This window comes from Babylonia areolata, chromosome 25 (genome assembly GCF_041734735.1).
Source record: "Babylonia areolata isolate BAREFJ2019XMU chromosome 25, ASM4173473v1, whole genome shotgun sequence".
Lineage (NCBI taxonomy): Eukaryota > Metazoa > Mollusca > Gastropoda > Neogastropoda > Buccinidae > Babylonia > Babylonia areolata.
Window position 1 is genome coordinate 36283914 of NC_134900.1, and position 16398 is coordinate 36300311.

The window sequence follows — 16398 nt, forward strand, 5'->3', positions numbered from 1 at the left end:
AACAAATCTTTACAGTGTGAAAAAAAGAAGGAAATAATTCATTTCTAAACTAACAGCTATATACATACAAGGAATAGTACAATCTGAGAATATATATAAAAAAAAAAGGAGATGTACAGATTCTTCTTGTTGCTTATAGTCCAACTGACCGTGGAGGGTCATATCAGGACTGTCAAACCATACAAATGCTCAACCGTGTCAACACAAAACTGTCACATTAAAAAAAACAAAAAAAAACAAAAAACAAAACAAAAAACAACAACACAACAACAACAAAAAAACACAAGGACAAATTCACAAAACCCACAAAACACAGTTCATGACACACTCTCCTTACCATTTAGCTCCTTATGTCAATAAGGCTTGGCCATACTCAGGACACCAGCCATTCTGCTTAATTTATCATCCCCAGATTACAAAAATTCGTAAAAAAGGAAAAATCAATACTTCATATCCAAACAAAAAATACATAAAAAGGCCATATAGGCAAATAACACTGCAGAATGGGCAGCTAGTGCCCGTCCCAGTGTCTACATCTCTCTACCTAATCGCCAGAGCCAAATAGCACAGATAGTACATCACAGACTGTGAAAAAGAGAAAAAAAAAGTCAAGGCTTGCTTGAAAAACAGAAAGGGGAATGGACTGGGAAGGCAGAAAAAGGAGACAACAGTGAAGAAAGAAAAAAAAGGCAGATACAAAGAGAGTGTAAGAAAAGAGGAAATTTCTAGCACAAAATTTCCAGGTGGGGATGCTTTTTATACTGAGGGACCCCCCCCCCCTTACCTCCCCTCCCATCCCCACGGGGGGGGGGGAGGGGGGGGATGAGGGGGGGGGGAGGAGATGTACAGATAAATCATGCCCCCAAACCCAAACAAACAAACAAGAGGGCATATTTTTAAAACCTCACCTGCAGATAACTCTTTCAGGTTCTGCTCAATCCGCTGATTTGCTTCATAGCAAAAAGTCTTTGCCAGCATCATCTGTTGAAGCACAAACACACACGCAGGCACATGCAATTAGTTCCCGCTGATGAAGGAATATACTCATTCCACATATGTAAATCTTTTCTGATCCAGTTTTATTTGATCATCACTGGGTATTTACAATGCCAAAAGTAAGCTAATAGTTTTCTTTTGCAATTCATGACCTGAAACCAACTACCATGGCAAAGCGGTTAGCATCGCAGACTGATATCTGGGAGGATGCAAGTTCGAACCCCCTCAGATGTTCCTACTCAGGGTGTGCTGTGGGCTCAAAAGGAAGACTGGGCCCACAAACACACACCCTCTTGAAAGACGGAGTTGCTCCCTGTGAACACTGGAAATTTTGCAGTCACGCATGCAATGATATAAGACTTCGTAACACTTCCACTATCACACAGACTTACAGTTACGCTTTCACTAACACACTCACTTAGTTCCGTTCACTTCACTCAAAGAGGCGTCATTGTGTTCGTACAAACCATACACACTATACCACATCTGCTAAGCAGGTGCCTGACCAGCAGCGTAACCCAACACGCTTTGTCAGGCCTTGAGGAAAAACAAAAACATAAACAAATAAATGGACGAATCATTGAACAAATAAATAAATGAATGAATACATAAAAAAAGAAGAAGAAGAAAAAAAGAAAGCAAATAGATAAAGAAATCAAATAAAATATCAGTAGAAAATAAATAAATAAAACGGTCACACACGTAAAATGTTACATGTCTGTCTGAGTGTGTGTGTGTGTCTGAAATCTGAGTGACACAGGAAACATGGCAGCCATCAAGTCAGCTCTACCCAGGTAGGCAGCCTGTTGTACAAATGACCCCGAGTTTGTAAAGCGCTGAGAGCTTGGTCTTCAACACAGGACAGGCGCTAAGTAAGCATCCTTCTTCTTTGTTCGTGGACAGCTACTCCCACATTCACTTGTATGTACACAAGCGGGCTTTTACGTGTATGACCGTTTTTACCCTGCCATGTACACCAGCCATACTCCATTTTCCAGGGCGTGCATGCTGCATATGTTATTGTTTCCATAACCCACCAAACGCATGGATTACGGGATCTTTAATGTGCGTATTTGATCTGCTGCTTGCAGGTCTGCACATATGATGACATGGGAGATCGAAAAAAATCTCCACCCTTTACCCACCAGGTGCTGTTACCGAGATTACATAAGAATGCAAATCAAATCAAATCAAAAATCAGAAGGCACGGATGGAGGACAGAGGTACCTCGTGGTCGGCGTTGCGCAGACCTATACAGTAGGACCTGGAGGCACGGCTCAGCACAGCAGTGGTGCCGTACAGGTCAATGGCAATGTCCGCCAGTCGCTTCAGCTCCATCTGCTGCTCTATCACGTTCTGCCAACAGCCACACACATTAACCCCTTCACTGTCAATCACTACCAACAGACACACACATTAACCCCTTCACTGTCGATCACTACCAACAGACACACACATTAACCCCTTTGCTGTCAATCACTACCAACAGACGCACACATTAACCCCTTCGCTGTCAATCACTACCAACAGACGCACACATTAACCCCTTCGCTGTCAATCACTACCAACAGACACACACATTAACCCCTTCACTGTCAATCACTACCAACAGACACACACATTAACCCCTTCACTGTCAATCACTACCAACAGACACACACATTAACCCCTTTGCTGTCAATCACTACCAACAGACGCACACATTAACCCCTTCGCTGTCAATCACCGCCAACAGACACACACATTAACCCCTTCGCTGTCAATCACCGCCAACAGACACACATCAATTAAACTAACCCTTTCACAGTCAATCACTCTGCCAAAACCCACCACATTTTCCCCCTGTGGGCATCACCAACTGTCGCAAAAATCTGATAAAAAGGAAACTGATTATCCAAAGCGTAAAGAAATAAACAGTCTGAGGTCTCCACCTGTTCCCCTCTCTGCATTCAGATTCTTTGTGCTGGAGGGTATATTTGGCAAGACATCTTCTTCTCTGTTTTGTTTTGTTTTGCTTGTTTGGGTAGTCTGATTCCCCCCAAATAAAGATAGGGAGGGTGTGCAACCTGCTCCAGTGGCAAACTTTTCGTCACTCGCAGTGCGAGAAGTGTGGTTCGTCCGTCCGGATCGACGAGGACCATCTAGTCATCCTGGGGGTGGGTGGGTTGGGCTCTGTGGGTGCGCAGATGACTGGTCAGGCCAATCCGCGCCCAGAAGGCTCTGACGCAGTGTGGACAAGGGATGGTGGCAGCTGTCGGGGACTTGCTGGCACTGCTTTTCCTGGCCTGTCTGCGTTGCTCTGCTGCAGCGATTCTGTTGGCCTCACAGGATTTGGCGCCTTTGTGGACAGCTGAACGCCACTTTGGTCTGTCCATTGCTTTCAGCTCCCATGTGACGTGGCTGATGTTGAAGGCCTTCAGAGAAGCTTTCAGAGTGTCTTTGAAGCGCTTCTTTGGCCTCCATGGGAGCGATTGCTATGTTGGAGTTCGCCATACAGCAATGTTTTTAAAAGCGAATATGTGAAATGCTTTTATCTGAGAACATATGTTTATTACTCTTGTTTAATCAAGTTATCCGCGTGTGTGGGGTGTGTGTGTGTGTGTGTGTGTGTGTGTGTGGGGGGGGGGGGCCGGGGGTGCGGGTGTGTGCTGATTATCTGGTGGTTTTCTGCAATTCATCTTTATTCTTATCTATTATAATCAATGTGCAGTATAGTAGGCTATGCCTATAATTATATTCAAAATAGTGTTTCTTAATTCTTTCTGTTTTTATGTTAACTCTTTCCGGACGAAGGAATGCTCATGCATTCCCACACAAAATGTATTCGGTTTCGGACGAAGGAATGGAATAGCGTTCTCCGAAAGTAAAATTCCATCATGCGCTGTACACGTGATTTTGTGATTAGCCAAGCAGAGTGCGCTATTCTGGGTCACTCCACAATCGAACAGTATGATTGGTTAGTCTATGATGTGTGGCCTGTCTCGCATACACGCTGACAAAGTCACTGACCGGTCGTCTGCTCGCGTGCCAGCCTGTCAGCAAAGCGGGCTCTTCTCAAAATGTTGTGATGCGAACAAGGCAGTGACGGCAATGTTTTTGGGTTGCCGAAGTACTTGAAATGCTACAAACTGAAGGGTCAGACATTGAAGAGGTGGATGATGACGAAGAAGAAAGCGAATTTAATGCAGAAAGCGAGCATGGGTATGGTGATTCGGGGTGAAAAATTGGTAGTATTTTCTACATATGGCAAAACTGTAAAAATAAGATGAGAAATTTGATTTTTTTTATAGGTAATAGCTCAACACGTAATAAACCAGTTCTGAAAGTTTCATTTTCTTACACAGTATTTTGTATTTTTTGTAATTTTTTTCCAAACCCTTACAAATGGGCCGTCCGTGGGGAAAAGCAAGGGAGAAAACTTGTCGTCCCGAGTGAGTTAAGAATACTAGTTATTACCTGCAGTGTGTGGATGTATGTATGAAACGGTGTATGTGATATTTTTTACATTTGTGTCTTCGTAATATTTGTAGGGGCTGTTTTTGGCTTTTACAGTTATGGTCCCCATGTTGTTTACTTGTCTATGTTGTGATAATGCACCTGACCAAATTTCTCCAGTTGGAGATAATAAAGTTATTCTTATCTTATCTTTCTTGGGGAGCCGGTGGTTTGTGAGAAGTAGGTCATATGACAACACGGAAAAAAGGGAAATGGAGACACGCTCGCGGATCTCGCTAAAAATACCCAGGGAGTCCCGACAAAAATCCGATGAATGTGGGTCTGCACACCCTCCGTAATGTTGAGTCAATAGTCAATACTATAAGCTAACAACATGGGAGATCATTCAAGAAGAATGCACTCTGCATAAATAACCCACTGTTCCTTGTACAAAGCATGCCACACTTTACCTGCCTGTCTGTTTTGCTAATGACTGCTCGCAAAAGATACTTGATGGCCATCAAAAGGATGAAGAACACAAAACAGTCAAAGTTCAAATTTCTTGTAACAAAATATATTCTTTCACTTGTCACGCCGTTTTGTTCAGTTATATTTTTTAGATAGCTTGAATTATAATAAAATATCAACATAAAAGCGCTTTTCTTCCTTATTAAAATGTAAAACATGGTGTTCATCTGTAACTTTAGATAATAAGTCAAAGTTGTATAGGTTTTTTCCTTTAAAAAGTAGAAAACCTGCAGTTTAAGGAAAAAGTAGAAAACCTGCAGTTTATCTGTAACTTTTGATAAGAAGTCAAAGTTGTTGGGGTTTTTCCCCCTTGTACAAATATTAAAAATAGAGGTCATCTGTCACTTTGTGGTTGTTTTTTTCCTTATAAAACAAAACAAAGACCTGGGGGTTTTCTGTAACTCTCAAAAAGAAGTGAAAGATGCTTACATTGCCGTAACGTGTGAGAATATTTTCCACAGCCATTTGGAACTTGGCAACACTGCTCTCCAGGGCTTGTGCCTCACTCTGCAAACAAAATACAACAAAACTTCATTATCTGTGCCCCACTCTGCAAACACGATACAATAAAACTTCATTATCTGTACCCCACTCTGCAAACACGATACAACAAAACTTCATTATCTGTGCCCCACACTGCAAACACGATACAACAAAACTTCATTATCTGTGCCCCACTCTGCAAACACGATACAATAAAACTTCATTATCTGTGCCCCACTCTGCAAACACGATACAATAAAACTTCATTATCTGTGCCCCACTCTGCAAACACGACACAACAAAACTTATTATCTGTGCCCCACTCTGCAAACAAGATACAGAAATACTTCATTATCTGTGCCCCACTCTGCAAACTAGATAAAAGAATACTTTATTATCTCTGAAAGGTAAACTGTTGTCATGTCCATTTGCTGGCAAAAAAGCAATATGTAAAACAGCACAGGCTTAACATTCGCTGAACAATACTAAAGTTTGATAATGCTCTCCTGTTTCAAGAAGAAAACTGGTTCTTATAAATGCATGCTTCACTCTGTATTTGCTTATATAATACATTCTAAGCTCAGTGATGCAGATTGTATGAATACCAAAATAGAAAATTTAAAACAAAGTATAATCAATCACAAGACAGATGCATAACAAAAATCAAGAAAGAAATGGGAATCAATTAACATAAATAACTAACCCCCACCCCAATTCGTTCAATAGTTGACTTTTTTTTTTATCCATTAGAATCTCTGATCATTCGTTCAATAGTTGATTTTTCGTATCCATTAGAATCTCTGATTATTTATCATATAAATACTTGATTCTTTCATATAGATTTTCATATTTAAGAGGGTATACTGCTAAAACAGAAAAAAAGTTGCTGAAAATGTTTCCTGTTCAAATCTGACTTAAACGTTTGTTGTTCATAAGTTCTCTCAATCCTTTTTTTAAATCAGTATTCTGCTAGGTTTCAAACAAGAGCATGTGCTTCTCTCTCTCTCTTTTTTATTTTTATTTTATTTTTTTAGAGGGAAGAGATATCTCTGCACATAAAAGAGAGGGCGAGTGAAACCAACAACAAAAAAAAAAAAAAAAAAAGAACACACACACACCCACATGCACTCACACACAAACACATGCACACACACACACTCTTTTTCTACTTCTTCAGTAGTCAAGGGTTGCAACTGCCATGTTCACTTATATCTGCATGTGGGCTTTTATATGTGTGACAGTTTTTACTCCCTTCCCACTGTTTAGGCAGCCACACTCTGTTTTCCAGGGTGCTCCTTTCTACAAAAGGGCTTTCACTGTCTGTTTTTACCCCACCATTAAGGCAGCCACATTAACACAAAAGTTGAAAGATATATAAGCACACACCGAAATGAAGAAACGGATGCAAACACAATGAACAGCCCAGTCAAAAAGATTCATCGTGACATGAAGCGCTGTCAAGATTTAACCATCATGACCACCACCACCACCAAACCAAAACCACCTTCTTCTTTATTCGTGGGCCGCAACTCCCACGTTCACTCGTATGTACACAAGTGGGCTTTTACGTGTAGGACCGTTTTTACCCTGCCATGTAGGCAGCCATACTCTGTTTTCAGGGGTGTGCATGCTGGGAACGTTCTTGTTTCCATCACCCATCGAACGCTGACATGGATTACAGGATCTTTAAACATGCATATTTGATCTTCTGCTTGCGTATACACAGGAAGGGGGTTCAGGCACAAGCAGGTCTGCACATGTGTTGACGTGGGAGATTGGAAAAATCTCCACCCTTTACCCGCAAGGCGCCGTTACCGAGATTCGAACCCAGGACCCTCAGACTGACAGTCCAACACTTTAAACCACTCGGCTACTGCGAGTGTCACTCACCTTCAAGGAGGGGTGCAGATCCTCATTCAGATGCAGGTTCAGGGAAGGCCCCGCAGCCCGGGATCGAACTCGGGACCAAGCAGTGGACATCACCAGGCCCGGGTTGTTCAGAGGGTTCCTTAGCTTCCTGCAATGGTCAGACTTTCACTTTTAGTGAGAAAAGCGTGCACAGCCCAACCCCTCTTTTAAATTAAGAAAATTTTTTTTTTTTTACTTTTTACATGTCAGCATTACATCCAATTTCTTGTCTGCATGATTCACTCAGGACAGTTTCATGACTCCAGGGGATTTTCCTACACTTCTAACCCCACATATCGTATCATATACTGAACACCAATATCAAAGTACCTAACAGTACTCACTTGACGAGCTCTTTGAGTTGTTTCTACACCACGATAACTAAATGAGGCATATATCATATCCCAATACTGAACACCAATATCAAAGTACTTCAATAGTACTTACTTGACGAGCTCTTTCGTTTGTATCTACACCACAATAACTAAATGATGTGTGTGTATATATATATATATATATATATATATATATATATATCTATATCTATGATGCTGGCTGTCAAATACACGATACTCTCCATGGCACAGGCTGTCACTGCCATATACAAATATATCACATAACAATACTGAACACCAATAATAATGTACCTACTTGACCAGCTCTTTCAGTTGTTTCCACACCACAATAACTAAATGATGTATATATATATGATGCCGACTGTCAAATACGCTGTCACTGCCATCCCTCTCTCTCTCTCTCTCTATATATATATATATACACATATCACAATACTGAACACCAATATCAAAGTACCTGACAGTACTTACTTGACCAGCTCTGTATTTCTTTCTTTTTTTTTTTTCATCACAACAGACTCCTCTGTGTGAAATTCAGGCTGCTCTCCCCAGGGACAGCGCATCGCTATACTACAGTGCCACCCATTTTTTTTGTATTTTTTCCTGTATGCAGTTTTATTTGTGGATTTTTCTACAGAATTTTGCCAGGAACAACCCTTTTGTTGCCGTGGGTTCTTTTACAAGTGCTAAGTGCATGCTGCACACAGGACCTCGGTTTATCGTCTCATCCGAATGACTAGCGTCCAGACCACCACTCAAGGTCTAGTGGAGGGGGAGAACATATCGGCGGCTGAGCCGTGATTCGAACCAGCGCGCTCAGATTCTCTCGCTTCCTAGGCGGACGCGTTACTTCTAGGCCATCACTGCAGCCGATATTAAAGAACCTGACAGTACTTACTTGACCAGCTCCTTCAGTTGTTTCCCAGCATGCTGCAGCCCCTGAAGTGCCACAAACAGGCGGAGGATTTCATTGGTGCCCTGTCAAACAGTCAGGATTGGCTCAATGGCACAGAAGATAACTGAGCTGAATATTCTAAAAACACAACTATGGGGCTGAATGACTCAAATATCAACACAAATATTGGGCTGAATGACTCAAATATCAACACAAATACTGGGCTGAATGACTCAAATATTGACACAAATATTGGGCTGAATGACTCAAATATTGACACAAATATTGGGCTGAATGACTCAAATATTGACACAAATATTGGGCTGAATGGCTCAAATATTGACACAAATATTGGGCTGAATGACTCAAATATTGACACAAATATTGGGCTGAATGGCTCAAATATTGACACAAATATTGGGCTGAATGGCTCAAATATGACACAAATATTGGGCTGAATAACTCAAATATTGACACAAATATTGGGCTGAATGACTCAAATATTGACACAAATATTGGGCTGAATGACTCAAATATTGACACAAATATTGGGCCGAATGACTCAAATATTGACACAAATATTGGGCTGAATGACTCAAATATTGACACAAATATTGGGCTGAATGACTCAAATATTGACACAAATATTGGGCCGAATGACTCAAATATTGACACAAATATTGGGCGAATGACTCAAATATTGACACAAATATTGGGCTGAATGACTCAAACAACACAAATATTGGGCTGAATGACTCAAATATTGACACAAATATTGGGCTGAATGACTCAAACAACACAAATATTGGGCTGAATGACTCAAATATCAACAGAAATACTGGGACGAAAACATGGATACTGAGCAGAGTAACACAAATATTAACATGAATGTTAGGCGTGAAAAACATGAATACTGGGCTGAATAACATGAATATTAGGCTGAATAACATGGACGTTAGGCTGAATGACACAAGTACTGGGCTGCAAAACACACATATTAGACTGAATGACACATATATTGGACTGAATAACACACATATTGGACGGGATAACACAAATACCAGCTGACGGACATGAACATCTGACTGGATAATACAAATATCAACATGAATAATGGTCTGAAAAACACTGAATATTGAGCTGAATAACACATGTTCAATGAATTTTCTGCTGACGCAAACAGCAAATATAAATAGAACAAAAAGAAAAAGAACAGAAACTCACGCAAAGAAACACCCCTCCACATCACAGACAGGTCAGGGTTGGTTTTAAGCCACCAGCCAGTAATGTACATATGAACATTTTGTTTCTGAAGATACGTAATTCAGACAGCTACTTTTTACAGAGAAGGAACAATTTACTGGGTGCTTGAACAAACAGTTCATGTCAAGACCGTCATACCTCAAAAAGATCAGTAGAACCCATACATCATCTTCCATACCTCAAAGATCAGTAAAATTCTGGTATCAACTCTCAAACCTCAAAGATCAGCAGAATTCTGGTATTAACTCTCATGCCTCAAAGATCCGCAGAATTCTGGTATCAACCCTCATACCTCAAAGATCAGCAGAATTCTGGTATCAACCCACATACCTCAAAGATCAGCAGAATTCTGGCATCACGCAGGAAGCGCTCATAGGGGTATTCCTTCATGTAGCCCAGCCCTCCCAGAATCTGCAAACACTCGCTGACAGATGTCCAGCATCCCTCAGAACTGAAAATCTGGAAAAGGAATCCGTTTACAGGCTGTTAAAAAGAGCATGCATGCACGCACGCACACACACACACAGACACACCCACCCACCCCAACATCCACAAACAACTATCACACAATAGTACAACACAAAAGCTCACTGTAAACAACAGTTCAGCTTGAAGCTTTCATCTCCAGAGTTTCACAATAAATGAAAACCCCAAAATGAAGGTTTCAAGATAAAATATAAGGTTTTTTCTAAACCCGCTTCTGACATGACCCTGTCCCCACGTGTTAACATGCAAAATACTCGCATGCATGCATACACACACACACAAGCATGCATAGATGTAAAAGTATACACCCGCACACAAACACTCATTCTCTTTTCTTTTTTTTCTAATCTAGCTTTTTTTTTGCTTTTTTTTTTTTTAATGAAAAAAAAAGGTGCTGTCAAGCTATCAACAAAACTTCCAGCTTTAAGAGTCCCCCTGTCTACCTTAATCATGGCAGTCTCCACAACACCACTTCTGTTTTAACCCCTTCACTGCTGCTGACAAGTATGTTTATCTATCAAGGGCTGTCACCTCACTGAGATAAGATAGAACTCACAGGTCAGGATGTTAGTGAAGGTCGGTCACCTCACTGAGATAAGACAGAACTCACAGGTCAGGATGTCAGTGAAGGTATGTCACAGAATGTCAGTGAAGGGCTGTCACCTCACTGAGATAAGACAGAACTCACAGGTCAGGATGTCAGTGAAGGTATGTCACAGAATGTCAGTGAAGGGCTGTCACCTCACTGAGATAAGAGAACTCACAGGTCAGGATGTCAGTGAAGGGCTGCCACCTCACTGAGATAAGACAGAACTTACAGGTCAGGATGTCAGTGAAGGGCTGTCATCTCAATGAGAAGACAGAAGCTTACAGGTCAGGATGTCAGTGAAGGTTTGTCACCTCACTGAGATAAGACAGAGCTTGCAGGTCAGGATGTCAGTGAAGGGCTGTCACCTCATTGAGATAAGACAGAAGCTTACAGGTCAGAATGTCAGTGAAGGGCTGTCACCTCAATGAGATAAGACACAAGCTTACAGATCAGGATGTCAGTGAAGGGCTGTCATCTCAATGACAGAAGCTAACAGGTCAGAACGTCAGTGAAGGGCTGTCACCTCAATGAGAGAAGAAAGAAGCTTACAGGTCAGGATGTCAGTGAAGGGCTGTCACCTCACTGAGATAAGACAGAAGCTTACAGGTCAGGATGTCAGTGAAGGGCTGTCATCTCAATGAGATAAGACAGAAGCTTACAGGTCAGGATGTCAGTGAAGGGCTGTCACCTCAATGAGATAAGACAGAAGCTTACAGGTCAGGATGTCAGTGAAGGGCTGTCACCTCAATGAGATAAGACAGAACTCACAGATCAGAATGTTGGTAAAACGCTCTGTATTTGGACATGTTCCTCTCGGGGCTGCTATACTTTTGTTCAGCAAAATCAGTGCCATCATCGACAAGTACACAAAAAAAGCAGTGGCTGCATTTGAAACCCGTGCCACAGTGATCTTATATCACCAGGGTTTAGTGGTCGAGGGGTTAACAGTCCATGCCTACCTTGACCATGGCAGCCTCTACAGCACAGTCTGGCTCCTCATACATGTCAATGATGCCAGCTGTCAAATACGCCATACTCTCCATAGCGTAGGCTGTCACCGCCATCTTGGCAAATTTTTCCTGAAAAATAATACAAGATATAAGGTACACCTTTTAATTGTCCACAACACACGGAAAAGTTTCTTCCAGCTGCACATAAAACATTTACACACGTTTAAAAAGTAATATGCAAAATAAAACGCAAGACATACAAGATATACATCTTCTTCTTCTTCTGTGTTCGTGGGCTGCAACTCCCACGTTCACTCGTATGTACACGAGTGGGCTTTTACGTGTATGACCGTTTTTACCCCGCCATGTAGGCAACCATACTCCGTTTTCGGGGGTGTGCATGCTGGGTATGTTCTTGTTTCCATAACCCACCGAACGCTGACATGGATTACAGGATCTTTAACGTGCATATTTGATCTTCTGCTTGCATATACACACGAAGGGGGTTCAGGCACTAGCAGGTCTGCACATATGTTGACCTGGGAGATGGTAAAAATCTCCACTCTTCACCCACCAGGCGCTGTCACCGTGGTTCAAACCCGGGACCCTCAGATTGACAGTCCAATGCTTTAACCACTCGGCTATTGCGCCCGTCGATATACATCTTCAATTGTCCATGAACCCCCCCCCCCCCTCTCTGCCGTCACTCCCTCCCCATCTCTCTCCTATGCCGCGCTAAGACAGCATGCTCATCTAATACATTCAATAACAATAATCCAATCTATAATGCACCTTTCAATGCAAAACAGGCTCAATTATGCATTCAACATGAAAAATCTAACAATCATAACCACACACAACCAAGCACAAAAATATGTTCATACACACTGAAGGATCTCATGTACAACATTTCCTTCATCATACATCACAGTGTCTAAATATCTAATACCCCTGTATCAAGAAGTTTAACTCTCTCCATACGAACGGCGAAAGAGATGACGTTAACAGCGTTTCACCCCAGTTACCATCATCAAAATATTGCAAGCGGAAGGCTCTTATACTGAAGAGGTGAATGTTGACAAAGAAAACCACAATTCTGACGACGGAAGCTAAAGGTTGGGTTATTCAGACACCCACTGGACATCCGAGGGGTCTGTGTAGAGGAGAGGACTAGCCGTACTGAGTGAGTTAACCCCTTCACATTACACACAAATTTGGCTTATCTGTTGACTAAATTAGAAAAAGAACAAATGGACATTTCCTAGCATTCATCACAAAATAACTAGCTATAAAAACCCAAACAATATAGACAATATGGGGAAAAAAAGGGGGTGTACATTTGTTTCGTTTGGAAACAAGCTGAAAAAAAAGCAATCAGAGGTCACTCACAGAAATAAAACAAAACCTCCCTACACTTGCACAGTCTGTCCTCCACAGGGAAAATACAGGGAAGAATAAGACATACAACGAGCAATTCAATTCAAAAACACTTTATTAATCCACATGGAAATTAAGGTGTGCAATCACAGGCTCATTGTAGACACCAACATAAACATGAACATAATACACTAAAACAGACAATAAGGAGCGCACGCACACACACACACACACACACTCTTTTACAGGACAAGGTTTAAACAGACAGTGTTTAACTCACTCAGTACGGCCAGTCCTCTCTTCTCCTCTACACAGACCCCTCGGATGTCCAGTGGGTGTCTGAATGACGCAACCTTTAGCTTCCATCATCAGAATTGTGGTATTCTTTGTCAACATTCACGTCTTCAGTATAAGAGCCTTACGATTGCAATATTTTGATGATGGTAATTGGGGTGAAACGCTGTTAACGTCGTCTCTTTTGCCGTTCGTATGGAGAGAGTTAATGCATGTAAAATCAGCAGGAACTTACCTTGATCAAGCCAAATTCTGACAGGTGGCGACCAAACTGTTTACGTGTGCAGGCATGTTCTGCTGTCTGAGCTGAAATGAAAATGAGGAGAAAAACAAATCAACTTGAATCTCTTTTATCATCACCTGACAAATGCTATGAAAGATTAAAAACACCTGGGAAACAGAGAAGAAGAAGAAGGGTTAAAACAAACAGACATGACAACAATAATTCCTTTTCAGTAGGACTTTTTGTCAAAATAACATATGAAAGAGACATCAGGAAGAGAAGAAATACAAAGTCAAATCAAGGGTGTGTACAGGCATTCATGGTTCTTGGAGTAGTTTCTTGAGCACTTGTGTATCACTTTACCAGTTATTGCAACAGCACCAACGCATGCAAAATTGAAATATTTACAAAACACGCATGACAATCACCAGTTCGTAACAGATGTGGCAACAGTGATTTGATTCAAGTTTCCTTCTGGCGCATAAATGATGAGAGTTTGGACCCTCACTCCCATCAGGCCTGCTGACCGAGTTCATTTTCTGAGCTCCAGTCAGACCTGTTGCACATTTTGACTGCTTGAATTCCAATCAGATCCAACCATGATAAGCGGCACACTTTGAGTTCATTCTCAAACTGCTGTGCACTTTGAATCCAGACACATAACCACCATTAGATCTGCTGCAGACTGCTTTTATAACTAAGTTCAGCAAAGATGTTAGGTGCATATGTGGAGAACATATATCTAGCAACCATATAATATTTGAATGTCAGAATCTAAAATGTTTTTTTACCAGACTTCACCAAAAGTTCTTTTGAATGTGTTATTAACAATTCCAATATGTTATTTGCTGTTGCAGAAGGTTTGCTGCGTAGTCCAATAGGACATTTGTTATAGTTGTTTGATGCTGGCGTTTATAACGTTTCCATTTTCCCTAGCGTTGTCTCTCCCTATTCACCCTCCACACATACACACACTTTTACCCCCACCCCCCTCCCACAACCCCTACCCCCACGTTTTTTTTTCGTTTTTTTTTCCGTCTAATATCACTTCAAGTGGAAAGACGTTAAACTGAAGACGAACGATCTGCTGCAGACTCTTGAGTTCATTTCTAATTTTTATCTGAACAGATGTGCACTTTGAATCAAGACTCTGGTCTGCTGCATATTTTGGTTGAGTCCAAACCCGGAGCTGCAGCACATTTGGGTTCAATTCCAAAACCTTGACCTGTGGTCAGATGATGGGCATACTGCGCCAGTGGAGTAACGGCCTAGAGGTAAAACGTCTGCCTAGGAAGCGAGAGAATCTGAGCGCGCTGGTTTGAATCACGGCTCAGCCGCCGATATTTTCTCCCCCTCCACTAGACCTTGAGTGGTGGTCTGGATGCTAGTCATTCGAATGAGACGATAAACCGAGGTCCGGTATGCAGCATGCACTTAGCGCACGTAAAAGAACCCACGGCAACAAAAGGGTTGTTCCTGGCAAAATTCTGTTAAAAAATCCACTTTGTTAGGAAAAACAAATAAAACTGCACACAGAAAAAAAAAAAAAAGGGTGGCGCTGTAGTACAGCGACGCACTCTCCCTGGGGAGAGCAGCCCGAATTTCACACAGAGAAATCTGTTGTGATAAAAAGAAATACAAATACTCACTGATTAGCTTCTTCAGGATTCCTGCTCCTGAGCTGCCCATGCTGAAGCGACCACTGTTGAGGATGTTCATCGCCAACTGGAGACAAATGTGTGTAAGTGGATAAAACAAAACACGGAGGAGAATCTGTCTATCGTTCTATGTGACAGTCAGTCGGAGAAGACAGTCCATGACAGACTAACTAAAATTTGTCTCGTCTCAAACAGCCAAGAACTATAATACATACATCAAGGCGCATGGAAGAGTTATGCCAAGTATTTGTTAAAACTGAGGCACCACTGCAGAATCGGTTAGGCGTTGGACTTCAGTACACCAGTGATAATAATAATAATAATAATTAGTATTTATTTAGCGCCAAATCTTATGATAATAATATAGCGCTGGTATCAGGGTTTGAAATCCTATCTTAACATGGTGCTGTGTCCTTGGGAAAGGAGGAGTTTGTATTATACTCCATGTTTGGTGATACATATACTTACCATGTCAAACTGATGCAAACTAGGCCTGTCGGTTTGCTCTGCTTGGCCAAATTTCGCGCAGCTAGCAGTGAAAAGACGACCCGTTTTGCCTGGTTTGCTCTTAGCTAATCAAACACCTCTAAAAGCTACAAGCGCTGATTCATTCCTTTGGCCAAGGCTCTAGGCACTTCACACCAATTTCCTCACTCCGCCCAGGTGTGCATAGGTTCCAGACTTTTGGCTGGGGAAGATTAAAGGCAGTGGGAAGAGAGGATTGGGCCCCACCTTCCTATGCCGAGCCCTAGACACAGTGGGTATGGATTCACTGTCTCAATGGCTGTGTGGGATCGTTAATTGACTCTCTCCGGACGAAGGAATGCATAAGCATTCCTACATAAAATGTATTCAGAATGGAATAGCATTTTCAAGAAATAAAAATCCATCACACGCTGTACACGTTATTTTGTGATTAGCCAAGCAGAGTGCGCTATTCTGGGTCACTCCACAATC

The 16398-nt window shown here is 41.7% G+C and overlaps 1 protein-coding gene across 2 annotated transcripts in view; it reads right to left on the reverse strand.

Moving 5' to 3' along the window:
- The window catches only part of LOC143299482 (complex I assembly factor ACAD9, mitochondrial-like), a 38546-nt gene that overhangs the window by 3839 nt on the left and 18309 nt on the right, over positions 1-16398 (reverse strand). For both annotated transcript variants that reach the window (XR_013057539.1, XM_076612716.1), the window contains exons 9-17: positions 15433-15508; positions 13796-13866; positions 11899-12018; positions 10195-10323; positions 8605-8684; positions 7333-7459; positions 5389-5466; positions 2224-2352; positions 909-981 (exon numbers count right to left, since the gene is read on the reverse strand). Coding sequence is in view for 1 of the 2 variants with exons in the window: in XM_076612716.1 (XP_076468831.1) it covers positions 909-981; positions 2224-2352; positions 5389-5466; positions 7333-7459; positions 8605-8684; positions 10195-10323; positions 11899-12018; positions 13796-13866; positions 15433-15508 (883 nt within the window). In the remaining variant the exon portion in view is untranslated. The remainder of the gene's footprint in view (positions 1-908; positions 982-2223; positions 2353-5388; positions 5467-7332; positions 7460-8604; positions 8685-10194; positions 10324-11898; positions 12019-13795; positions 13867-15432; positions 15509-16398) is intronic.